The sequence below is a fragment of the Parasteatoda tepidariorum genome, chromosome X1 (assembly GCF_043381705.1).
Source record: "Parasteatoda tepidariorum isolate YZ-2023 chromosome X1, CAS_Ptep_4.0, whole genome shotgun sequence".
In the NCBI taxonomy this organism is placed as follows: domain Eukaryota; kingdom Metazoa; phylum Arthropoda; class Arachnida; order Araneae; family Theridiidae; genus Parasteatoda; species Parasteatoda tepidariorum.
Window position 1 is genome coordinate 45,095,808 of NC_092214.1, and position 26,819 is coordinate 45,122,626.

At 27.6% G+C, this 26,819-nt stretch overlaps 1 protein-coding gene across 6 annotated transcripts in view; it reads left to right on the forward strand.

Annotated features, from left to right (window-relative positions):
• The window catches only part of LOC107457069 (Chondrocyte-derived ezrin-like domain containing protein), a 102,736-nt gene that overhangs the window by 59,894 nt on the left and 16,023 nt on the right, over positions 1 to 26,819 (forward strand). For 3 of the 6 annotated variants that reach the window (XM_016075121.4, XM_016075122.3, XM_043047477.2), the window contains exons 12-21: positions 1,749 to 1,981; positions 3,256 to 3,345; positions 3,457 to 3,590; positions 6,311 to 6,392; positions 7,835 to 8,021; positions 9,641 to 9,691; positions 11,803 to 11,861; positions 14,297 to 14,368; positions 15,397 to 15,465; positions 19,495 to 19,667. In XM_016075121.4, the coding sequence (XP_015930607.1) occupies positions 1,749 to 1,981; positions 3,256 to 3,345; positions 3,457 to 3,590; positions 6,311 to 6,392; positions 7,835 to 8,021; positions 9,641 to 9,691; positions 11,803 to 11,861; positions 14,297 to 14,368; positions 15,397 to 15,465; positions 19,495 to 19,667 (1,150 nt within the window). The remainder of the gene's footprint in view (positions 1 to 1,748; positions 1,982 to 3,255; positions 3,346 to 3,456; positions 3,591 to 6,310; positions 6,393 to 7,834; positions 8,022 to 9,640; positions 9,692 to 11,802; positions 11,862 to 14,296; positions 14,369 to 15,396; positions 15,466 to 19,494; positions 19,668 to 26,819) is intronic. The other 3 variants (XM_016075123.3, XM_071187725.1, XM_071187726.1) reach the window with 1 other exon arrangement.

Below are 26,819 nucleotides of genomic sequence, written 5' to 3' on the forward strand. Positions count from 1 at the left end.
AAATTTGAAAACATTTGCAAATTATTATTTGCTCTTGCATAAACTTGTTTAGCTTGTTTAAAATAAGAAGAACATCACCAAGCTACAAATTTTGTTAGCCTTTCCTGATTCCAGGAATTATGTACTGTTTAATTGTTAGAAGAAAAATATAATTTCTTGTCACTGAGTAAATAACTTGCTTAGTACTTTACCTCTTGAAAGCCATCTTTTCACTGTGTGGTGAAACTGATGGGTAAACAGTTAACCATTTTTTCCATAAGGATGTTTTAAAGCAACCGAAAATACATTATAAATATTTTGAAATTTACAATAATTATATTTGTTCTACACTATTTTTAAGTGCACAAAATTACAACAAAAGAAATATTTTACATGTCATTTAAAATATAAAAAAATTAAAATATAAAAATTTTCGAAGTATAAAAAATAAATTTAAAAAAAAAGTAATTTTTTTAAAAATATAAAAAAAAAAATTTATATTTTAAAAACCAAAATATAATGATCAGTTTCTAAGAATACGTAAAAACCATCTAGACGCATTGGTGCCAGTTATTCCAGTTTTTGTACAAGTTCAATGGTTGCAGATAACTTTTAATTAATGGAAAGGCAAGAAATTTGACTAATGTTACCTAAGAAAAAATCCTTGATTGTTAAATATTTTGCTGTCGTGAGCAATTTTTTCGTGAACCACAGTTTAGCTCTCGCTGATATAGATTATAAGAAAGTGATTCTATTTTTTTTTAAATATCAGCTTTTGACTTGCAGTTTCTTGACACATGGATTTGGTTACTGAAACAATGCATAAATTAAAAAGAAAACAACTCAGAAACTCAAAACTTTGTTTAATCACAGAATTAGTTCAATAGCATTCGAAAAATTAAGTATTTTTGAAAAGAAGGCTTATGGGGTTTCGAAAAGTTGTAATAACCGTTAAATATGTTTCTCTGTGCTCTCAACTTGCAAGTGAAATATTCATTGAACAAGTTTTTAAATTAAAAATTTTTAAATTTGTTTTTTGTTATTTACTATTGTTTTACCTAGCAGTTACAATTTGAACTTAATTTTTTTATTCATTATGGAATCTTTTTTTTTCTCTCTCTTTTTTTGTATAATTACTTATATCTTATAAAATTTAATAAATGAACTAGAGTTTTTGGATAGCTTACATAGGATTCAATATAGTAATTTAATTATATCCATTGTATATACATAGATTTGATACTCTCCAAAGGAATTTGGGAACAGTAAATTTGAAAAAGTTCCATAAAATCTTAGAGCTACAAATTTTTTTAATACATGCATTAGTAAAATATAATTTTTACCGGGGAGTGATAAACTATGAGGACGATAATAGTAGTAGAATCACACTTTCCTTCTATACTTATAAAATGTTGCCGCTTTTAATTTTCTAGAATAACAAAGCATTGCAATACTACGAGTCATTTATTAATCATATTAGCCTAGTCAACTTGTTAAGGTAGCAGTCTTATGTTAGTAATTATTATTATCATTATTGAAACCAGCAAATGCTTTGTAGCTGAAATGAAGAAATTTGCCATATTTTTCAGAATAAATTGTGTGTATTTAAAATTCTTGTCCTTGGAGAAAGTTGAATAGAAATGATGAAAGACTTCATTCTTTTTAGTAATAATACACAGCAATATAGCAATAATACACAGTAATTAGGTTAAAGTTAGTTAGTATTAGTCTTAGATAGTAGTTAGTATTCCCATGGCTGTCTTCCACAGCTTTTGAATCTCCACCTCCCTACCAATCTCCAGCTAAAGACCTATCCAGCCCTGTCAGTCAACCAAGAAGTAGCAGCAATATCCACAGTGAAACAACTTCCATATCTACCAGATGTATTTCCAGTGATGAGGAAATGAGTCGATCTCCTACATCTCCCTTACGCAGTCTTCGAGAACAATGTAGCACTGCTCATTCACCAAGGTCAGAAACAGATACTGAAGTCAGAAGAAAAGTAAGAAAATTTAAGATGATTATTTAACTGTGCAAAACAATTATTTGTGTTTGTGAAGTAGTTATAAAAAGGAAGGGACCGAGAAATAAAATTAATCGGTTTTTTTCGTGCTTACATATTTTTTATGTAACTAAATAATGCTAGATTTGTTGAACTGTGGTGTGTAGAAGAGGGAAATTAAAGGGCAGATATAAATACAATAGACAATAAAAAAATAAAATTCTGTTTTGAAAAGTAGTATGATTTTAACAGTACATAAACTTTTGATTTATATTCCTCAGGCATCAAAGATGTTAAAAAAAATAATTTCATATATACGTCAACCAAATTAGAAATATAAGCATATCATTTTGCTGTTCATAATGATATTCAAAAAAATGTAATAATGAACAAATTTTCAAACTCATTATAAATTTTTTTTGAATAACACGATTTAAAAAAAATTAACGATGATTTTTTTGGGCTAATTTAAATACTAAAATTAAAGATCACATTGAAAATAATTTTTTACCCTACAGTAATTTTTGCTACAGTTTTCAAATAAATAAATAAAAATTAAAAATGAAATCATTTTAGATTTTTGTTCATACATATATAATTTACGTCTAACTTATGTTTTTTTTTGTTTAAACAGGACTTTAATGGTCCCATACAGTAATTATGCCTCTCTTTACTAGGGCATCTAATCAAGGAGTTTGCTCCCAGGCATTTACACACTTCTACATGTAACTGTCAAGCAACTTTATTAAGAATCTAAGAGGTCATGCAAGGTTTTTTCCTTTAAAGAGAATTCAAGCTGTGCAATATCTTCAAAAGAAATACTAGTTTTAATAATTTCTTTCAAACTTTTACTATGTCATTGGAAGCATTTATTTAAATTTTTTTTTTTGAAGTAGAATAATGTTTGACACTTATTTTTGAAATGATTTTCAAGAGAATAAAAAATAGAACTAAATATAGATGTTATATTGGAATGAACTGTTCAGTGCAAACATTCTTGTGGATACTAAAATAACATTACATTTATCGAATGTAAAACAGGACTTAGTGTATCGGTCATTATGATGGAAGGGTCGCTGTAAAGTTAAGTTGTACTGCAGAATGTAGATTGTACAAATATAGTTTAAAAATTGTTAATTTATTTTCTTTAAATTAAATTAAATTAACTAATTAACTGAACATTGAATTAAATGTCTGAAATTTACCTCTGTGTCTTATTGGTTGTATAGGTATTTAATTTTGATGTATGTTAATGTTATATTATTCTTTTTAAGAGAATTCCTGCTGATAAGGCCTACTTTATTTCTAAAGAACTTCTGATGACTGAGCGAACTTATAAAAAAGATTTGGAACTCATTAATGTGGTAAGATAAGGAACTACTATTTCCCTTTTTTATTTTAATACTTAAATAAGAGATAAAATATTAGGCAGCTAATTATTTTTTTTAAAATTGATTTTTTTGTTTATATTTAAGTGGTTTCGAGATGAAGTTAGCAAAGAAGAAAACATGCCTACTCAAGCTTTAGCAGTTTTATTTGGAGTTGTTGATCCATTATATGAGTTTCATTGTTCATTTCTCAGAGAACTTGAACATAGACTTGCAACATGGTAAGCATTTTTTTTGTAATGGATGTTGTTAGATTAATTGCATTTATTATGAAATATGATATGCAAAAATAAAACTCTTCTATTTTTATGTCTATTGGTAAAATTTAAAACAAGTAGTACAAAGTTTATTTGGTAAATAATTTTTGTGGAGTAATCTAAGTGTAGATCCATGAATGAGACATTTTTTCCTCTCTTAACAGCAACTCCTCTTCTTTTATTGGCCAAAGTTTTTGTTAAAACACTATAGTGAGTATTTTACTCAGATTTGTTTGAGCAATTTCCAACTTAAGCTGAACTTCAAGAATCTAAGCATATAAAATTTCAAAGAAAATGTTTAAGTAGCTGACTGTTGCAAGAATTACTTAATTGCTGTATCAAAAACCATGTAAAATTAATTATATAAGAAGTAATTCCTAAATAACAAGTATGCATCAAATCATTTACTTCAAAACTTGTGTTCTTTTTCTTGTTTTATTTAACTTATATTTTAATAAAATATGATGTGTTTAAGGCTATAATTTTTAATTGGCTTAAGATAGTGGGATAGTAGCGTCTATGAGTGGAGATTTTGTTATAAATTATTATATGAATGCAGTATATCTGTTCCCCCTGTTATTATTTGACTGAAATAAAATCGAATCATGTGAATAAAATTTCAAATTTTCATACAATATTAGAACATGGAAATAATGAATCATATTAGATTGGTATTCCTGTCACAGCTATTGCATGCTGTACAGTGTGTCAATAAAATGAACCACCCTGAATAACTTTTAATCTAATATTCAGGTCTTCATTGCATTGCATTGTGTGCAAAAATGTTTCATTAATTTGCTTTAAAATTTCTCGAGATATGGCAAAATACGAAAAAGTAAAATTAACATTAAATGGTCAAAACTTTGGATCCCTTGTGATCAAACTATGGGGACCATATTTCCAGATTGCTCCGAAATCCAAATGTTTATTCAGAGAAAGTACATTTTTGCTTCTGATTTTGTAACTTAAAGTAGTGTCTGCACTAATTAATTTGCATATTTGAAATCGCCCCTCGCAGGGCCGAATTAACCTATAGGCACACTAGGCGCGTGCCTAGGGCCTACGAAATTCAGGGGCCTACGAGAAAATTGGGAGAAAAAAATTTGTTGACAAAAGTAATTTAGCTTTAAAAACAACAAGTGTATTTTGCACAAAATTATGAAGATACAAATAAAAATATAATATTTTTCGGTAATAAATCATTTTGCAGAATCTTATGATCTAATATATTACTTTTTTGCTATTTTTGGATTCAACGAAATCTTGTATTATGCTGTCGAATTCCAAACTGCGCAAAATGTCGTATTCAAATTAAAATCCATATTAATAAAAATGTAAAAAAAAATATGCAAGAAAATTTTAGCATATATTTTGAAAAGAGGGGAGGAGTGGGGGAAGGAGGGGAGGGCCCAAAAACGGCTTTGCCTAGGGCCTACGAAAGGTATAATCCGGCTCTGCCCCCTCGAACCATTAAGAATGTGTTCTAGAATTTGAAGATCTGATCATTAGATCAAAAGTTATTCAGGGTGGTCCTTTGTTTGGTGCACTGTACCATCAATATAAATTGCATCAATTTACCTTAATTTTACTAGTCCTAGAGACAATCCTGTGGATGACGTCTGGGAACATTTCATTGGGAGGACAGTTTGTTCAAAGTATGAATAGCAGTCTCAAATGTTGACTATTAGTTCCTTATCAGATAAAAAGAAGAAAAACTTTTAAGTTTCATTTCTATATTTTGTAATTATTGGAGTAATAATCCTATTGGTAGTAATTGTGGAAGAATAAACATATTTATTATAAACTTTAACTTTAGTTTCTTACAGATTAGAGTATTCTTGATTAGTTAAAAGGAATGACGTTTCTCAGTAGTCTCTTCTATAAATATGCGACTAATAATGATCCCAAAATGTGATGTCGGTATTTGCTGATGTTAATGTTATTTTTTTGTTATTTAAAATGATTAAATAAATTTCTATTTAATAGTTATTGGTGATATGTATTTTTATGACATATAACTCTGCTAAAATGTGGTTTAGTACTCACATTGGGTATGGGCCGTTGCCCACGATATCATGACATGTACGCACTTTATAAAAATATAATTTGTAATCTGGATCTATTTTTCCATTGAAGGAAATATTATGGAAGATAAAATATTATACATATATGTGTATAAAGCGAAGCACTCACTCTTCACTAATTATATTCCCAATTCGGGAATTCCTAAAATTTCCGAATTTCCAGGTTAACAATATTATGTCCTGCTTTCTAACATTTTGTCCTGATATTCTTGATTTTTTTGTTTGTTCGAAATGTTCCATTTCAACAAACGCATGATTTTAAAAGAATCTTTTAGATTTTTTTTTCAAAATTTCTTACACTAAGAAAGAAATAAGAAAAACTAGACTTATCAATGTCAAAACCATTATTTTTTAGAAATGAAATAAGGAATTTTAAAAGCTGTAGCAAAGGAAAAGGAGTTAGTGGGGAAAATTAACAAAACGAAACATGTTATTACTGAATAAAATTTTCTTATTGAACACCAGCAGTGTTTAATAAGAAAATCAAACACTAACCTCTAAAATTTCACTCCTTTGCTAATTCTATACTGTTATTATCAAATATTTTATGAACGGTCTTTTATAGCGTTTTCTCTTTTCTAATTAAAATTTTTTTCGTAGGGAAGGAAGAACTGGTATGCCTCTTCAGACTTTCATTCAAGGACCTGGTGATATATTTTTGAAAAAAGTACAAATGACTGAGGTAAAGTATATTATTCTGTCCTGTACAAATATAAATGTTTTAATAAACATTTTTAAAATTTTAATTTGTTTTGCAAAGTTTTATTTATTTAAATGTTACTCTAGTATGGAAGAGATGTATTTTCTTTTCTCACGGTAACTGCAAAGAAATCCTATTAAGACCAAAAATTTTATTCCGATTTGAGTAAAAGTTTCCAACTTTACTAGAATAAATGCCTACTTTTTCAGGGAATGACATTAATCTCATTTCCTTAGACTAAACTGTTTTTTCTTAATGAAAAACAACAACAAATTCTAAAATTATTTTATAGAATACAATAAAAAATAATGATATATTACCCATATGATTATAAATATCATCCAATAAACTGAATTTGATATTAAAATTAAACTTTCAATGTTCGTCACAACATTTATCATAAATTATTATAATTTTCATGCTCCATTGTAAAGACTGTGGCCTCATTTAAATTTTGTATTGATGTTATAAATCTCATTCGTGTCCCGTTATACAATTAATTCTGAAACTTTTTTTATGTTTATTTGTATGCAGTTAATGCAGACACACTACTCTAAATTCAATAACTTATATGCAGCTGCTGAGCAATTTATTCTTTACAAACCACAACCTAACTCTTATAGCTAAATTAATGTTTTACAACACGATTAAATATGTGCATCAAAAGTCACTGGTTGAATCACATATTTTTTTAGTATTTTTATCACATTAAATCCTTGATATCACTACTAGATCATTTCTTCATGCGTTACAACTTTCTTAAGTTTGCTTAAAAACCTTATTAATACTATCCTACATTCTGCTTTCATTTATCATGATAAGATGTCTTTACTGATAAACACAACTTTCACAATTAAAATATCTGTTATTCAATTTTTGTTTATAAATAACTTCAAAGTAAGTGGCTGGTATACTAATTACTTCAAAAGTCTTTCTCCAGTTTTATGACTATTTATTTTGAAATTACATCCATACTTACATTTTCTATGCTATTGTAGAAAACTTCAGATTATCAAGTAACGCTTAAAAGTTTACTTATGTTATAATTTTTTTAAATTAATGATTCTTGATAGTTCGGTTTCTCCTGAGGTTTATTTATTCATTTACAAATAAGATTTGAATTATAAAACTTGGCCTCTTAAAATTCAGTTGTTACCTGTATTTTTAGTTAGTTGCATTTAAACAAAATATAAAGCTATTTTTTTCATTGGTAAATTAAAATTTTTAAATGACAAGTGCAGTACTTTTACTTATTTTATTTTCTATGATAATATTTACTCATTTTATGACATTTTTATGTTATGCTTTATTCTTAGGATTTTCACTTTTTTTTATTACCTTATTCTATTATTACTATTGTTTTTTTAAATTTTGTTAATCATTACTATTTACATTCTGAAAAACCTTTCATGTTTTTTTTACAGTTTTACACAAATTATATTGAGAAGTTACCATATATTCTTGAAAAGTTAAACAGTGCTTACTACTCAAATACTCATTTTGAACGAATGTACTGTGATTTTGAAATGCAGAGGGTGTGTTACCTACCACTTACATCATTTTTACTTCGTCCCGCTCACCGATTATTACATTACTCAAGTTTAATGGAAAGTAAGTCCAATTTTTTTATTCCTGTTACTCTATAAACTAAATTTCTTAAATGTTTATGTCTTAAGGTAAGATTTAATGTATCTAAAGTTTTATTTACTATATAATTTCCTTCATTCAAGCCTACAACTAAATATGTTTTTTAATTTGAAATAATTAATTTATTATTGTACAGCCCCAATTATCCATGAAGAGATTGAAAATCATATTGCACGTTATCGATCATTAATATTTTTTTTAAAAAGTGCAGCTAAACACTTTAATGTTTGAACACTTTCAAAAAGTATGTATGGATTAATTTTTTCTTTACCATTTGTTGTTTCAATATTTATATGTACAGCAAAGATATCTGCTGTATGTTTAAAATATACACACATGTAAGAATACATTTGAAAATTATTTTTCATGTTTTCAAAAAACGGAAAACTCAAGAAATTTATAATTTGATTAAAAAACTGGTGGAAATAGACATTTTTACTAAATTTAACCATGGGAACATTTTAAATGTTTTTAAGCATTTCTTTCTTAACCTTCAGAAAATTATATTAAAAATATCCGAAAAATGGTAATTTTTTACTTCTACTCCATCATTTTCATTATTCTTTCTCTTTGTTCTTCAATCTTATTCCTGTGTGTCCTTAACTGATATGGTGTATTGTTGCTTGTATTGGAAATTCAGCAATTTTTTTCTTCAGAAATTTTGTATGAATTAACATCTAATTGAAATTCAACTGTGTAGAATATTTTCATTATTTTTAAATCTTGTAAAAGGCACGAAAAAAAATTTTCCTTATGAAATGTAGGAAGTTATAGTATCGTAATTTTCAATCTACTATTATATTTCTTTGGAATAGATTCTAATAGGTTTTGAGATCTAAATTTTTCTCTTGTAATTTAAATGGTAAATATTTTGTTATATTATATTTACAATATATCCAAGTGTATGACTCTATAGTTTTTATTACAAGATGGTACATTTCTGGTATGTCGGTTGTATAAATTGACCGCTGAAGAAAACCTAATATGAAAATTTCTAATTTTATGTAAAATCTTATGAAAAGTGTTTGAATTTCAAATTCTTTGGAGGGGGTGAATACAATGTTTTGTGGGACTCAGCAAATGAGGACGAAGTAGAATTTATTGCAGAGTGGAAAATTTATTGCAGAGTGGGCCAACAGTATTGAATTCAACAGATATGATGTTCTGGAATTTTTAAATTTGTAACTTTATGGTTATGTTTTATAAGTTTCCACTGTGTATATTTTTTGAAATACTTTTAAATTAGCTATCTTAAAATTTTTTATTCTTAATTTTTTCTGAATGTAAAAGTAAAAAAGTTTTTAAAAAAACCCCTCTGTATGTAAAGAAAATATGATGAGAGAAAATACAAACTCAATTGTACATAATTTATTCAAAATAGTTTTTGAAAGGTGTAAATTGATACAAAGTTCACGACCAAAGAAAGTCTGACTTTATTACCAGTGTATAAGTCGACCCCCTGATTTTCGTGAAATTTTGAGAGTTTGTTAAACCAACTTGCACTTAGGAATGTAGGGTAAATAAAATGTACATTTTAATATTGAGCATTTAAGCAAATATATTTTTACTAATTTTGTTTCTAGGACTTGTAGAACACTATGGTGATAATCATCCAGACTCCAAGAACTGCAAAAGTGAGTTTGTATTACAATTCTTTCATGCTTCCTTTTTAAAATGCATAATTCTGCCTATAGTAATAAATTAATCATGTATTCATTTTACAAAAAAATATCGCTAAATTTGGAAAAAGTAGTCTAGAAAGAGCAAATATATCCCTCATCATTGAAATTTTTAAAATTAAAATTAAAAACATAACCAAAATGAATTCTTTCCTATCCTATATAAACTTAATATGTAGCTGTCTGATCAAAGGAAAACATTACCAATGTTTCATCTTAAATTTTAATTTGAAGGTTAATAATCTTTAAACTTACATTTGACTCAGAATGCTTTTTCAATAACACAGTTAAAAAGTTTTTCATTGAGATAATCCAAAATGTCATTTTTAATGAATTCATAGAAAAACATGTGCAGTAGAACTGCGATTAACTGATGCTCGATTACACAACACTTTGATTATCCAACACCCTTCCTGATATGTTTTAAAAGCATTTCGACCTAATTGTTATTTCAACACATGGCACAAGGGGCAATTGAGTGTGTTTGAAGGTTAGCTTAGAAAGCTTTTATTTTACTGTGTTATTAGAAAACAAATTAAACATTATCAAAAGTTTGGATATCTTGCAGGATAAAATATGCAATTTTTAATGTAGCTCAAGCCTGAGAATATTATTAGAAATTTTGGAGTTTGTTGAGCCATAGTATCGTTCAAATTTGCTGCAACCTTACTGTGATTATACTGAACCATGTTACTCTACTTCTGAAGCTATGTCACTTGATACTAAGGTTCAACTTGAATAGAAACACAGTTCAATTTGATACCTTCATTAAGGTTGCAGAAAGTTTTTGATGTTGGTACAATTTTTGTAAATGTTAAAACTGATTATATTAGAGTGTGTAATTTGGAAAACATTTACTTAAGAAAAAATCTGATTGAAGCTAAGGAAAAAATCAAGAAAGGGAACTACAGAAAATGTGTCAGGTTATATGTCTTTGATATCGAAATCCAATCCTAAAAAAATATGTGATGTGGGATGAGTTTGGATTAATAGCTTAGCAATGATAAAATTATTCAGACCCTATTAAATAAAATAGCATCTGGATCTGATGATTCCAACAGCAATGAGTATAATGTGTTAGTAGTAGTATAACTCAATAATGAAGAAGTTTTTACTAAATGTGTTGAGTGGTTTGAAAATAAAGAATGGTTTTCCAATTACTGTTGTCATTATGAACCTTAAATCTGACTACTAGAAAATAACATAAACAAATTATTTTTTGGGATATTGTTTAATTGATGATATAAAAGTAAAACACAGATTTATTATAGTCACTACTTATTTTTAATAATTATTCTCATAATTTAATGTTTATACACTTTATGTGATGATTTAAATTTTATGACACATCCCTGGTTAGATTGTTGGGGCTCTACTTTAACTGTTTAAGGGGAACAAATGAATATAAAATTGCATAATTGTTATAAAATTTAATTTAATTTCATATATTAATGTAATATCAGTGTCAATCTTAAATATTAGTAGTCAATGAAGCTGAAGAATAGAGTATACATTGAGGTGTATTTTTTTGTAAAACTCAAAATTATTGCACAAATTGATGTTAAGCAATGCATTAGTGAGCAACTGCCTTGCAAATTAGGATGCTTTTGAGAGGTACTATGTAATCTTAATTATCTAGGGCAATTGGCCCCAAACCTATTTCAGAATATAAAAATCTTCAGATAAAATTATTTGATCAACATAAATGTTATAATTTAATCTATAAAAAGTCATATTTATTTTTTATAATCTTTTTTTGAAAGTTTAATATTTCTTATTCATTTTAAAAATACATCTATATTTAGATATAATAAATATATACATATTACATGAGAACTCTTGATTTAATCCTGTTGCTTGATGCAGCAAATTACAGAAATTTTTAAGTATTCTATTCACAGTTGTGATTTTCACTACTTAACTAATTAAATTTATTTTATTCATTTTTTTTTTTGCTATTCTCTCTAGAATTCTCATCACTACCCTCCTCTAAATTTTTATTTGAAAATTTCAGTTAAAGCAAAGTCATTTAGTAAACTACTGCAATTTAAATTTTTTTTTTTCAGCTGTATTGGCTAAATTGAAGCAAGTCACAAATATGCTCATAAAGAATATTCATTATTCTGTAAGTAATCTTCTTGAAATTTATGCTTTGCTACATATGTATGTAGAAATTGTGATCTAAATTATAAAATTAGTTTAAAATCTAAGTTGATAAATACTTTTTTCTCAGGATGTTATTGTTTTTCTGTTTGTTGTACAGTTAAAGGAAAGCTCAAAACTTCCTATGTCAAACTTCCTATGTCAAAGTGATAAAAGAGAAACTTATACTAAGCTATTTAAGTGAGGTATTGTTTCACCTGAATTTTTGATCGCTTAATTGAATGAGACAATACACAAGTCAATAGGACTTGCATTTCATAAGTTGCAATGATTTCTGGCAATGGAACCTTATAAATAAAGACATTTGTTAACTTATTAACCAATAAAAGGCTACTTTGTTTTAAAAATATTTAACAAGAGGAATAAAAATTTTTCTTTGTTTTATCATTAATAACCTTAAATTAGGTTTTATATATAACTTTTTATGAAACTTTTTGAGTCTATCTAACCATTTATGTTATTAATTTTAATCTATCTTTATTATTTTATGAGTTATTAAGCATCAAAATGGGTCCGGGACTTTATAAACACCCTGTATAATTATAGGTTTCAAAAATCATTTTTAATAAAGAAAGTCTTAACTCTCAGAACCACTTTAACCCTTCCACGGACACATAGGGCTCCGCTGAACACCATTTGGGAACTATTTATCAAGACAGATAAGATATTTATGCTTAATTGTATGTGACTAAACTTGAGTCAATAGGGTAAATAGTTAAAAAGTTATATAAGGTTTAAGTCATATAAATTACTACTAAAAAATAGTGCAGTTTATTTAAATAAATGTTTGTAACTCCTAAACTATGAGTCCTACTGACTATGTTTGATCTTAATCAATTAAGCGCAGGAAATTACATAAGGAAACAATGCTTATCTTGTATTGTACAATGATGTCAGATGCATAACTAGGTACAAGTGCAAAATTGTACCTTTTGCGCATAAAACCCTTATAATTTCTGAGCAGTTAGTTCTATCATCTTGTAATTGGTCTCATTCAATTCAGCATAAAAATTGCAAAGAAAACAACTGCCTTGTTAAGTTAATAACCAAACAACAAGGATAAAAGTCTGAGAAGACAATTAAAAAATACTACTTTTTATACATAAAAATCTTTGGAGCTTCTGAACTTATTCATCCCATTGGCTCACTTTTGATATTATTAAATTTGACATGCAAAATTACATAGAAAACAGTATTTTGCATGTCTAGATAATCATTTCAGATGCGTATTTAGATACAAGTAAAAAATTAATTTTTTTTGTTATTTCTGAGATAAGTCCTAATTTTTTGTTAAAAATTACATCAGAAGCAACACTTTATTTTTCTGAATGGCAGTATGAAAGATTTTTACACTGTTATATTTAATATCTAATTACTTTTTTACTCGTTATCTTTTTTTTCTCGTAACTTTTTTATGTATTACCAGTGTAAACCATATTTTTACTGTTCTATACTGAAACCTAATAGCCCATTTTTCTATTAGAAAACTTTCCTTTTTATTTCCATTTCTTTAAATTAATATGAGTAAATTATTTTTTGTTGTGTTGAATCATAGCAAATCTATGAATTAAATTTGGAAACCCTGATACCAAAAGAATCAAAATTGAACTCAGAACTTTTTCAAATTTTTCACATTTTTTTCTTTCAAATTTAATAATAATGTTAAGATTTTATTTAGAAAAAATTTTATTTATTGAAAATTTTTTTGTTTGGTTATTGTTATTTTTTTCTTTCTAAAAAGACTCTGGTACATTTATGCTATAGTATGTCTGTCTGAACTGGGACAGAGCATGTCTTTTGATAAGTGAATTTGCTACTGGTTTTATACTTGCCTATCATCTGAAAACATTATGCTTATGAATCTTCAATCCTACTCAGTAAAATGTTGGTTTTAAGTTTTTGATTTTTGAAATACTTTAATTCATAAAAAAACGTGTCTGTCAAACACAATTGAATCCTTTTCAAAGTTATTTTGATAATTGTATTAAAAAAAGGGTGGACTGCTTTTCAGTTTGATTTTATAACATTCAACTCTTATTTCAGCTCAATGTTGAATTTTAATTTCTAGTGCATATTTAAAACATAAATCAGTAATTTACTGCTCAAATTCATTTGAATAAAAATTTCTTTTTCTTTGTAGTAACACAGTGTTGATTTATTAAAATCATAATATGGCAGGTTTTATCTAGACTATTATATTGAATGAAGTAAAATGTAATTATGCTGACTCACTTTTGTTTATCTATTATAAATTTGCTAATATTTAATTTGTTGCATTTTATGGGCAAAAACTATAACCAGAACAGTAGCTAATCAGTACAAGATATTTGAGTAAATTATCATTTTTTTTAAAATAAATTTTTCTGCACTTTTGTTTATATGTTCAATAAATTCCAGGCTAATTTTGTGAAACTAATGGAGCTACAAAGAGATTTGTTTGGAATTGACAATTTAACAGCTGGAAGAAGGGTATGTAATAGTATTTGAGAAATGTAATACAATCACAGTGATAAACTTTCATCTTGATATGTATCACTCTTTCATATTTGTGCTTTTCTATATTTTCATAATATAAAATGAATTAAATTCCTGATTCTTATGATACATTTAAGTCTTATAGTTTTAAGTATTATAATGAATTAAATTTTAGAATATAAAATTTTTTCTTGCTATAATTTACTTTTCTGATTTATTTGTCTGAGTTGTTTTTCTAAAGGTAACTTTCTCACAAATCCATCTGTTTATTATTTATAAATCTTTTTCTATTTGCATGAGAACTTTTTGCAAAGCCTCGAGAGCCTTCCATAGAACCTTCCTCCATTGTGCTCTTTTCTTTGCGATTGTTCTCCAGTTAGTAATTCTTAGGATTTTAAAATCCTCTTCCACACAGTTAAGCCATCTGATCTCTTACTCTAGTTCCCTTTGGTTGGTAATTGAAGCTTATATGTCAAGGAATAAGGGTCCATTCGGCAGATGTGATCCGCAAGCTTTAAGCAACTTATTTTGATGTATTTGTTGAGATCAGCTTCCTTGAATAGCCATATAAATCTATATGGCCAAAACTTGTGCTAATTTATTTCTCCAACTAATAGTTTTTTTTTCTTAACTTCATCGTTCAGCGAAAAAAAAAAGGTTTCTCCTATGCAAAAAATGTTATGCATCGTAAAACTTTCTTGTCTCTTGCAGTTACGTTAAACTTAACATAAGCCCTAGTGTTTAATGAAAAAATACAATAAATTCTTACAAAACTTACATGAGTTTAATTGTGAAATTTAAAAAAAAAAAAATTAAAACTTTTGCATTTACCTTGCTTTTTTTTCAAACTGTATTAGTTTTATGTAAAAAAATTAACTGTGTTTTCTTTTACACTTTAAATTTCTTTTCCAACAAAATCAATTTTTGTTGAATCTCAGTCATTCTCTGTCAATACTTTTTCTTGTAAGAAAAATGAGACCCTGTTTTTCTTATTAATTAACTTCTTAAAATTTCATTTTTAGGAGTTCTTACGAGAAGGATGTCTTCAGAAATTATCTAAGAAAGGATATCAAAATAGGATGTTTTTTCTAGTAATGTTTTTTGTTTTTTAATATTTTTATAGACAATGTTGATAATACTATTATCTTTAAATTTTTTTAATTAATGGTCACAAAACCATCAAAAGTTCTATAAAAAAGAATGTGTTACATCTTATGTGAGTAAAAATTGTATTTTCCTTTGACATAAATTTTACATGAAAAAGAAAAGAAACCTTATCAGATTTAGTTTTAATGATTAAAGTGTGACACACTAAGATTAAATCCCAATGGTTTGAAGGACTAACCTTAAGTATTTTGTGCAAATTCTTAAGTTACAATATCAGAAGCAAACATAGTTTCTCTAAATGAACCTACCCTTTTTTTAGTGCATTTAGATTCATGTTCCTCAAAGTAGCAGGGTTAGCTGCATTCTGAGAAATATGATTAAAATAGTTTATTGTTGATTAATATGCGGCCTCTGTGTAGATAGGTTTGTTAACTATGTCAACTTTCTTATGTTTTTTTTTTGTTTTGAAACTATCCTTATTTATTGGTCATTACAGTTACAAAAATTATTTTTAGTCCAGCTTATTATACTTTACTAGAAATTCATATCTTAACAAACAATAAAGATTTAGCCAAATAATCGCTCTGTTCTGTTACGTTTCTCTAACATCTGTTCTTGGGGTAAGACCGGATACTAACCAGTTTCGCCTTTCCCTCTTTAAAGTGAATCTATGCCGGGACTATAAAAGCTGCAGTGTAGCAGAGGAAGAACCTCACTAGTCTTGGGACAATTGTACCGTACCCCCCACCCTTGAGTATGACCTTGACTGCATCACATGTAAATTACACACATAATTTTCTTAAATTGTCATTAAAATAGAAATGTCTGCTACTTTTTCATGGAAATTCTAGTATTCCTAAATTTCCCAAAGACTTAACATGCATACCCTGTCTCACTCCACAAGTGGGATGAGATGGGTGTTTTGATTTTTTCTAGAAAATTATTTGTAGAAAAAGTAGTATATCTGCAACGTTTTAGGAATGATATATTGTACACAACTAAACATTGAATATCTTTATTAAATCTGATAGCGTATAGGTCAAACAGTTTAGCTCCAACAGGCCCTTGAATCTTAGCTACCCAGTCATATACCTCTTTCCCCTGCAGTGAAACCTTAATCAAGCAGACACCATCAATGTTAAGAAAATTCTCCTCTTTTGGGAAGGAGTTAATTGAACTGTTTTAACTAAGTCAATAAAATGATCGAATAAACATATAATTATAAATAAGAAGTTTCATTAATATTTATTTAAACTTTATACATAAAATCAGAACAATTAAAATTCAAAGAAAACTGTTTAAAACTATGTACAATATAAGTAGTTATGAGCATTACATAATTCATTTCTTAATGTCACCTGTTAAATATCTATTAATAAATATATATCCAGTTAAATATCTGCTTTTAATGAAAAATTGTTGTTGCAATACACATTACAAAATGATTAGTTGTTGCCATGCACATATAGTAATTAGCAAAATCTATAACGAAATGTTAATTTTGATTGATTGAATAAATTGATTTAATTTTGAACTTCTCCTTACTTGATTATTTGATCCATGAAACTTACTTGATCCGTGGAAAACACTCACAGCTTTGTAACATTGAAATTTAAAAATTTTAAATTTTCAAAAAATAACTTGTAAAAATGTTTAGTATCTGCTTTGAAAATATTGAAATATGGCTTTTTTTGTTTGCTAGTTTCTATCTATGTAGGGTTAAGAGATAGTCTGTTTTAGGAAAATTGTATATTATAGTTTATTCAACTAAGATTATCAGGTGTATTCAAAATTATTTGTAATGTGAGGTGGTTGCCTTTAGAAGTGACTATAAGGTGAGGTTTTACTGTAATTTTAAATGGGAAAATTCATTTGAACAGGATCAATCAAATAATTTTTGATTAATAAAAATGAAAATACGAAATTTTTGAAATCTCCTTAACTCAGAAAACATTTTTTTCTCAGTAAAATTTTTTTTCTCAGACATCATCAAATCAGGCAATTTCTGAGAATTTTTAAATGATTTCTAAAAATTATATTTTATATGGAATTATATTTAGATATAATAGTTTTATAATTGTGTGCAAAAGTTTTGATTCACTGAATAGATCTAGAAATAAAAACAAAATATGTAGAATTGAAAATTAACATTAAGGGCTCCAAATTTTCAATTACTGTTTTGACTTATTGAAATATATCCCAAGTTACAGCAATCCCTAAAATTTTGATGGGCAATAATCTAACTGAAAAAAAAGGTATGTTCATTCAAAGTACATTTTGATATTTGATGTTATAACTTAAGATATTTTCTACATAAATTAATTAGCATTTTAAAGAATAGCCTTTCAAACCAATAAGATTGCACCTTAGTGTATGAAAATCTGTTTACTAGATCAACAGTTATTTAGGTAGATAAAAAATAGACAGAAGTTTTTATAATTAAAATGCAACTACATAGAAAAGGTCTCTTAGGAAAAAATAAGTAAAATTGCAAATATAACCCTAATCATTTAACTCATTAATATTTACAGATTCTTTGGGACCATTTTAAAAATAGGGTTACAGTCTTCCAATGATAATTTGACATAAATTATTTTTAAATGCTTTATTCATTTACATTTTTCAACAGCAGCGTGCACTAAGTGTTTGGTTGATAATATATGCTTCTTCTATTTTTAAGTCCTTTTCAAAAGTAGTTTTCCATGGTGCAATAAAGAAAATTGTTTAGTTTGTTTCACTATTTAATAATTTAATCATTTGCATTCAGCAAATAATTTGTTAAGTATAATATTCTTCGATTATTTAGTAACTATAAGAACGATCGTTTTGAAGTTTCACTCAGTTTTATGTTTTAAAAGTCTCACGTTCCAAAATTTTTAAGGATTAATCACAAAGCTATAAATTTATATATAAATTTCTTTTTTAAACAACAGAGACAGGATTTTGCTAGATTCAGAAAAGGTCTATGCAGATATTATTAATTTTATTATGATTGCATTTGTAACAGGATTATTGTAACAAGATAATACATTTGGAAGAAAGATAAGAGTGAGAACAATGAATCAAAATTCAATTGAATTAAAATTATGCGTTAGATACTACACCACTTTATTCTCAACATGTCAAAAATTGCTGATGTAGATTGTATTCCACAATAAATAATACACAGAAATAATAATATATATTTAACTGAACAAGTCATTTTTTGAAATTTTTTTATGACTAACTTGTATTTTATTGTTTACATTCTCTTGACTTATCACAGTTATAATAATTGTTTAGACATATTTTTGCTGTAAGCTAATATTTTTTTCAGTCTTTTCTTTTCTATAAGTAGTATACATAAAACTTCTATAACTCAAATATGCATAGCTAAATTTTTGGATAATATAAAGCAGTTTTAACGTTTCTGCCAAATGCATAGGCTTTAGCATAAAGCGCATTTTCTATTACTTAAAGTTTGCATAATGTGCCCCTTTTCCAATTATCAAATCTGATCTACTAAAAAATATTAGACTAAAGTGAACTAATAATTTTTTTGAGAAACTTTTCCTTAATCTCTGAATTTTCCAATTTCATTTCAACTCCTTTTATAAAAGAAAATTCAAACTGTTTTGTACTTTGATTTGAATTTCATTATTGGTTTCTATATTCTCTTCAATATTTTTAGATAAATCTTAACATGTAGTTGACACAAAATTTTTGATTTTTCCTCATTAAACAGTCTTTATAAGTTTGTTTTTGCTTTAGAATTTTCTACAAATAAATTTAAACAATGTTTTTTTCATAGTAACCATGAAACTGCTGTTTCTGAAATAATATTTAGCTATGAAACTATTTTTATAATCAGACTTTTTTTTCAAACAACTCTTCTAGAATGTGGCTTTGAATACACAATTTATTTGATATTTGTAATTTAGTTTTAATAATTAAATAATGATGTAGATTGATATCAAGTTTAATTATGGAATTATTTTCATTTTTTAATGTGCTGCTTTTCTGTTATGTTTTAGTTTTCTGATGTACTGCTCTATGCAAATAGAGGTCCAATTAATCAACATCAATTCAAAATTCACGGGCAGCTACCATTACAGGGTATTGTGGTTGAGGAGACAGAATCTAGAATGGGAGTTCCCCATTGTTTTACTATTTATGGAAACAATCGAGCTTTAATGGTTGCTGCTAGGTTAGTAGTTAGTTTTGTTAATTGAAGAATATAAGGGAGGTTTCTTGAAAATAAATAGTTACTAAATTTTTCATGACCTTGAATTAATAACATTGAGCTCAATATTTTACACAAACAGTATCAATTGTTGTTAAACTCATGGAGAACTAACTAGGGAAAAAGTCTGTCCCAAATACAAAATTACAAAATGTATACAAAATATGAGCAGCATAAACAAAATAGTGTGATTTTTTAATAACATTTTTGATAAGGTAAATGAAAATAATAATTCCCATATTTTTTGTTTAGTGAAGTTCAAAAATTAGTTGAAATTTCCATTATGTTTATTTGAAAAATTAATAAACATACTAATCTATGAATCTAGATCCCCTAACAATTTCATAGTCTTATATTAAAAAAAATCTATGTATTGGTGAAACAAAAAACATTTGCACACCAAACATAGATAAATTATACTAAATTTCAAAGTAGGAATACATATAATTAGCAATTTTATTTATTAAAAATAAGCTGATTTTGTTTTTCACTTTATTTAACATTCCTGCATGATATCAGACCATATACATTTATGTTTGAATCATTTATTATTATGGTGGTCAAAATCAATTCAAATGAAATTTATTAAATCAACAATTAACATCTGAAGCTTAAATTTTGCTACTTTTAAGAAATGTCTTGTTGTTATCCTCTTAATATGTCAGATAAGCTCCAGAAGGTCACTGACCCCAAGAAAATCCGCAACAAAGATGGGATATTAGATGTCTTTTGTAAAAAGCATAAATGTTGCAAATTATGGCTATAGTGTTTAAAAATTATCCCTTAGATATCTTAGATTCATTACTGTTTTGAATGCAAATTGTTATACAGCATTAGATGAAAACTAATGTGAACATGTACGAATTTTAAATCATGCCATTTTTACTTTTTGCTTACAGCGTTTGCATGTTGAAGCTTGACATTCTACTCTATTGTACCAGTCGTCAGCAAAAATGTTTTATTATTTAGTTTGAATATTAGACAAACATGGGTTGCTTTTTTTTACACAGCTTCATTTCCTGATTTGAAAATTATGTATGTATCTTAATATATCCTGATTGAAAGACTATGAATCTTTGTATATCAATATAGCCTCAAGCTAACTTAAGTGAAAATTATAGCTCCATCAGAAAAGTGGTTGTTTTATCTTTGATGCGGTTGTTTGAGTTGTCTGATTGGTGAAGTTTAATGGCTCAGTCAGAAAAGTGGTTCGATGATATTACTAATTTGAATGAATTTCACAGTAGAATGCTGAATTGAAAAATCAATATTTATAAAAAAAAAAGTGCTTGCATAAATTTGGATTGCTAAGTTTAGATAGAAAATATTATAAACTGCTTTGAATTTCTAAGAATTTAAATATTTATTTAATACTTTAAATTTTCCATAGACTTATTTAAAAATTTTTAAGTATGTAATTGATAACTTTTACTCAATTATAAGAAATAATTTGGGTTTAAACTTAAAATTATGTTATTAATACAGTGAGCTAAATTGTACAATAAGCCTAGTGGAACAGTGGGTAAAAAAAAGATATCACCCTGAATAACTTTTGTTCCAATGATCGGATTTTCACATACTAAATGTCAATCTTAACGGTTTCTGGGGGTGATTTCAAATATGCTAACTAATTATTGCTAACTATTAATTAAGTTACGAAATTAGACACAAAAATGCACTTTCTCTGAATAAACATATATTTTATTTCACGTATTGCGATACCTGACCCTCAAAATAAAGGGGTAGACAAAATTTCGAAAATCATAGATTGGAGGCCTAATAAGTTATATATATTTGGCCATTGTCCCAAAGAACAGCCAAGCAAAATTGCTGCCGCAAATGAATATTGTTAGATAGCTCATAGACTAATTCAAGAGGAATATATAATTTTACTCCGTCAGGGGTCGCATTCCCCCTAAAATTCATAAAATTCCTAAAACTATGTGCAAACCCTAAAATTCCTAAAAATCTGATAAAATTTTGTTAGTGTTCCTAAAAAATTAGAGTTATAGGCTAAATATAAATAAAAAAGCAATAATCTGAAATATAAGAATTTAACTACATTAATTAAAACTGTTTTAATTTTGCCACATGGGAATTCTGATCCTGAGAGAGGTTTTTCGATAAATAAAGTAATGCTTAATGTGAGTCACCATGAGAATACTGTTATGTCTCTTAGACTAATCAAAGATACCATTCAAAATTATGGAGGAGTGTTGAAGATCACCACAACACTATTGAGGGCAGTAAAAGAATCTCACAAATCATATCAAGAATATATTAGAAAAATGATAATGATTAATTTGTTTTTCTCTAACTTCTAATATAAATTGCTGATTTGAAATCTAATAATATCACACAATAGTTTTTCTTAATAAAGTAAGGTAAAGGGTAATAATAAAGTTTTGATTAAGAAGGTAAAAATTAAATAAAAATCCAAGTTGGTGTTAATTTATTTTTTCTCTTGATTTATTCTCTTTTTTGCCTGTTCCTGAATTATGCACTTAATTTCTGATAGGTAATATGTAAAGTTGAAATTTCATTTTTACGCTTTAGAGATTTCATTCTTGACTTAATAAATTTCAGAGCTTTATTTTATGGCTTGCTATTATTTATGATATGTGTGGATGAATTGTAATAATCTTCTGTTATGTAATAAACTACCGTGTGATCTGTTTTTATCCTAGCAAAATCATATATTACTCCTAAAATTTACCTAAAATTTTTTGAAAAAAGCTCCTAAAATTACCCTAAAATTTTTAAAAACTTTGCTGCTACCCCGACTCCGTTGCTAAGCAACCAAGTTAAGACTATAAAAAAATGGAAATAAGGTTGTGTGATTGCTCGGAGAGATTTATTTATTAATAGTTGGTGGAAAATGTCTAGAAGTTTCTAGGCAATAGCTATTTTTCAGCTGATTTCTAACCAAAGTGCAAAGATTTTTTCTTTTTTAATCTCCTCTGACAAGAAAGTTTAAATCGATTTATAAATTATTTATGATTTTCTAAGCTTATAGAATTTGAATACATGAACTTTTTATCTGACATTATTTGGATTTATGTTGTTTTTACTTAATTTATAGGAGGATTTCATACTAAAATCAAATTTACATATCTACTATAACTATATATAAAAGTTTAGGGATGAAGTTTAAAGAAACAAAACAAAAGTGCCTGAAAAATAAAATGTTGATTATATAGTAATTCTAATGCTCAGTCACAAGGTTTTATATAATTTACGATATTTCTTTTTTCTATAACTGAAGGAAAATTTCTGAATGTTAAGTGGCATTTTAAAAACATTGAAATATGTTATATTTAAGAATAACATATTAAAATAATATGTTGCATATTGTTTGATTTATTGTTTAAATATTCGCTTTGTTCTGCCTGGTATTTAGATTACATGGTTTTCTGTGTATAAAGATGATTTGCAACTAGCATCCTGATTTTTTTATACGTTCTGAAACTCATTTTCACAGATTCAGCATAAAATGTCGCACAACATTTCTTTAATTCAATTACGATAAGCTACATTTAACGCCAAATACCGCTACTGTGATTTCTTCGTTTTCTTATATATATCTGATGAGATATTCTCTTTTTGAACAGAGTTCGTAAGGTCCATAAGGTATTGAAATGGTGACACAAAAACTTAAAAGATAAAATATTCAATTTCATTAACTCAAAATATCTGGTCTCAAAATCTTAATTTTAAAGTTAAAGATAACTTCATAGTTACAAGGTTTATACTATGGAACACAAAATCTATGGTTCTCTTACATTTTTAATATGTATAGGGAAACAAAATTCGACATGTTTTGAGCATTCAAATATAAGCACCCATTCTCAAGACTCGTCAGGCATGAATGACTTGTGTCGTTAATTATTGGATGCTCCAAATATGTCTACTTTTGTTATCTATTATTTTTTAAATCAATGAAGTTTTTATCTTTCCGATTCAGTTTCTTGAGATTATCCATTTAGTTACACAGTATATTAAATTATTTTACGCTATATTAAAATAAGTTTTATGTAAGATAAAGGTATTGGTTTTTAGATTAAAAAAATAATTAGTCACTACTTTTTAAAAAAATCAATGCAGTGCAGTTTTTTTACTGGTAGCCTTAATAACATTTTTAAGGACATAAAAAAAATTACTTTACAATTGAAATTTCAAAAGTCGAGTGTAAATTGTCACCTAGCACCAGATATCAAAATTAAATAGTTACAAGGACAGCTATACGAAGTAAGGACAGTTTGAAAATGTATTTTTTATTTTTTTTCCCCAAGGATAATTTTATATATATTTTAGGCATACTTCAATCAAGTTTATTTTTGCACCCTTATTTACTTAAAATAATTAAATAATTTGCTTAAAATAAATTATTCAAGTTATAGGATTCAATGTATTTATCGTATAATAGTAAACAGGCTTTCATTGCATATCCTTAACCTTGATACTGCTATCATTAAATTAATGGAATAAGCTTAGATAAATAATACTAGTTAAATTTTTTCTTGATTTAGCTTTCAAGGCTTTTGTCTAAATAGATTTTAATTCTGGAAATAATGAAATTATTGAGCAGGTACCTTGGAGCAATATCATTCTTATCCTCCTATGACGAAATTAAGTAAAAATTTGTATTCACAGTTTCTGTAAAAAGTATGTTAATCTTCTTGCTGCATATTTTTTAAAATCAAAATAAGTTTGAAAGTTGCATATTTTCTTCTTGCATTATTTAAATCAGATGATAATTCTAAAATTGGCATGACTTCATAATATTTTTACAAATTTCAATTTTTAGTATTTGCTGTTTAACAAAATGAGGCATTTTCTTAATACAGTTGACTCGCGTTATAACGACCCCATCGGGACTGCCCCAATCTGGTTGTTATATCAAATGGTCGCTATGTCAAAAAGAGCAAATTTCCTTTGAAAATCGGTCACATAATGGTTTTAAACGTCATAATGCATGCATATACTATTTGTGGTGTACATGTTATAAACCAAAAAAGGATAGGATACAAACATTAATAAAACATAATGACATTTTAACAATTGAATTACAACTGTTAACAATTAAGAATTTTATTTTAAAGTACAGATTAAAAAACATGTATGACAAAAAAAATCTAGTTTCTAATGAATTAATTTTTTGATGTACATAGTTAGGGGTATATATAAAGAATTTTTTTTTGTACCTAATCTGCAGTATTATAACGAAGAGTAAACCGAGGAACATAAACGAGGCTTCATTAGACGAAGACATAAATTTTTTGATGTGCATTAATTTGTTGAAGTTACATGTTTTAAGTTTTTGTAAAAAAATTGGAAATTGAAGTTTGTCGTAATTTTGAGCTCTGGAAAAGCGCTATTTCCAAACTGTTAATTTTCTCCAAATGGTCATCTGAATTTAGGTCAAACTCAAAAAAATCCCTTAGTGTGTATATTGCTTCTGCAGCTTGTTTAATTGAAGGCCTTTCCTTCGGCAAAACACTAATTTCCTCGTTGGATGAAGCCTCGTCCATATCTTTATTTAGCAATCCGTTTAAAATCTCCTTCTCTGTTAACTTCTCTGTACATTGTACATCATCGTCGACCTTTGCATATTCGTCAGAGTTGTTCATGGCATCACTCAAATTTACATAGGAGGAAAAATCCTTCAGTATTTCATCGTCTAGGTCAAGGTCATCTAAGTGATCCATGTCCTCGCCACACATATTTTCGTTTCCTCGCCATCAAGAACACCTCGCCATCAAGTACACCATCAAGAACTCCTCGCTACACGTAAGAGTTCTTGATGGTGTTTACTGAAAGTTCTTTCCAAGCGGTTTCTACAGTTCGTAGAGCAACCAGCAGATCAACGTCAAATTTCATGTTTTCCACATGAAATAAAATTTTGAGAAACAACATTTTCCTATAGATTCTTTTGAAGCTGTGGATCACACCTTGATCCATTGGTTGGAGCTCTGATGTCGCATTTGGGGGAAGGTACTCCACTTTTATCGCCTTCAAATTTTTAATTTCCTTTGAATGCGCAGTGCAATTGTCGACAATTATCAAAATTTTTCTGCTCTGTTGATGCATTTTTTTATCAAGGATTCAAAGCCATTCTTCGAACAGGGAACTCGTCATCCAAGCCTTCTTGTTGGCACGATATGCCACAGGTAAAGATTTTACACCCTTAAAACAGCGTGGACGCTGCGAATCACCAATTACAAGCAATAGTAATTTTCATTACCTGACATATTCGCTCCAAGCAGAACAGTTATTCTTTGTTTGGACCGCATATTTCCTTTGCATGTTTCACCTTTAAAAACTAAAGATCTATCAGGTAAAAGTTTATGAAAAAGTGCAGTTTCATCTGAATTAAAAATATCGTCCTCACTATAGTTTTCCATAATTTTTTTAAAAGTTTCTTCCTTGAATATACGCACGGTATCTTTGTTTACTGAAGAGCTTTCCCTGCATATTTTTTTAACACTATTTCATGCCGATGCTTAAAGTTCTGAAGCCATCGATCGGAAGCTCTGAAGGATTCATTGGGATAGAGTTTTTCAAAAAAAACTGTTGCCTTTTCTTTTAAAGCGTTTCCATCCAGAGGAATGTTTTTGCATGCCTTTCATCCAGTCTGAAAGGGCTTTCTCAAGAAGAGGGAATTTTCCCTCTCTGAGTCGCATTCTTTCTGGTGCAGCGTTTAAAATGGATTCTCTGTTCTTCACTATTGTGAACAGAGTGCTCTTAGGTATTCCAAATTTTTTAGCGATTTCAGTTTTAGGCATTAGTTTCTTGTCGATGCACTCTGAAATTTTTCTTTTCACATCAATAGATAAAGCACAACGTTTAGCTACTAAAGGTGGCATTTTTATCAAATGACAAATCAGTGTGTTGAAATGCAAGCTTGCAAAATTAAGAACAGCACACTTTAATCAAATGCAAAAGCCTTTTCCAGCTAAAAACAAAGTGAAACTGAAAAGGAGAGGCAAAGGAAAGGAAAAGAGGTGGGAGTGTCGGCTATGGGAGGGGGCAAGAGTAAACAAACTCACCCGATTCGACGGCTCGTACTCAATGCTCGATGACATTTGTTGTCTACACACCCCCATACTAGCCAAC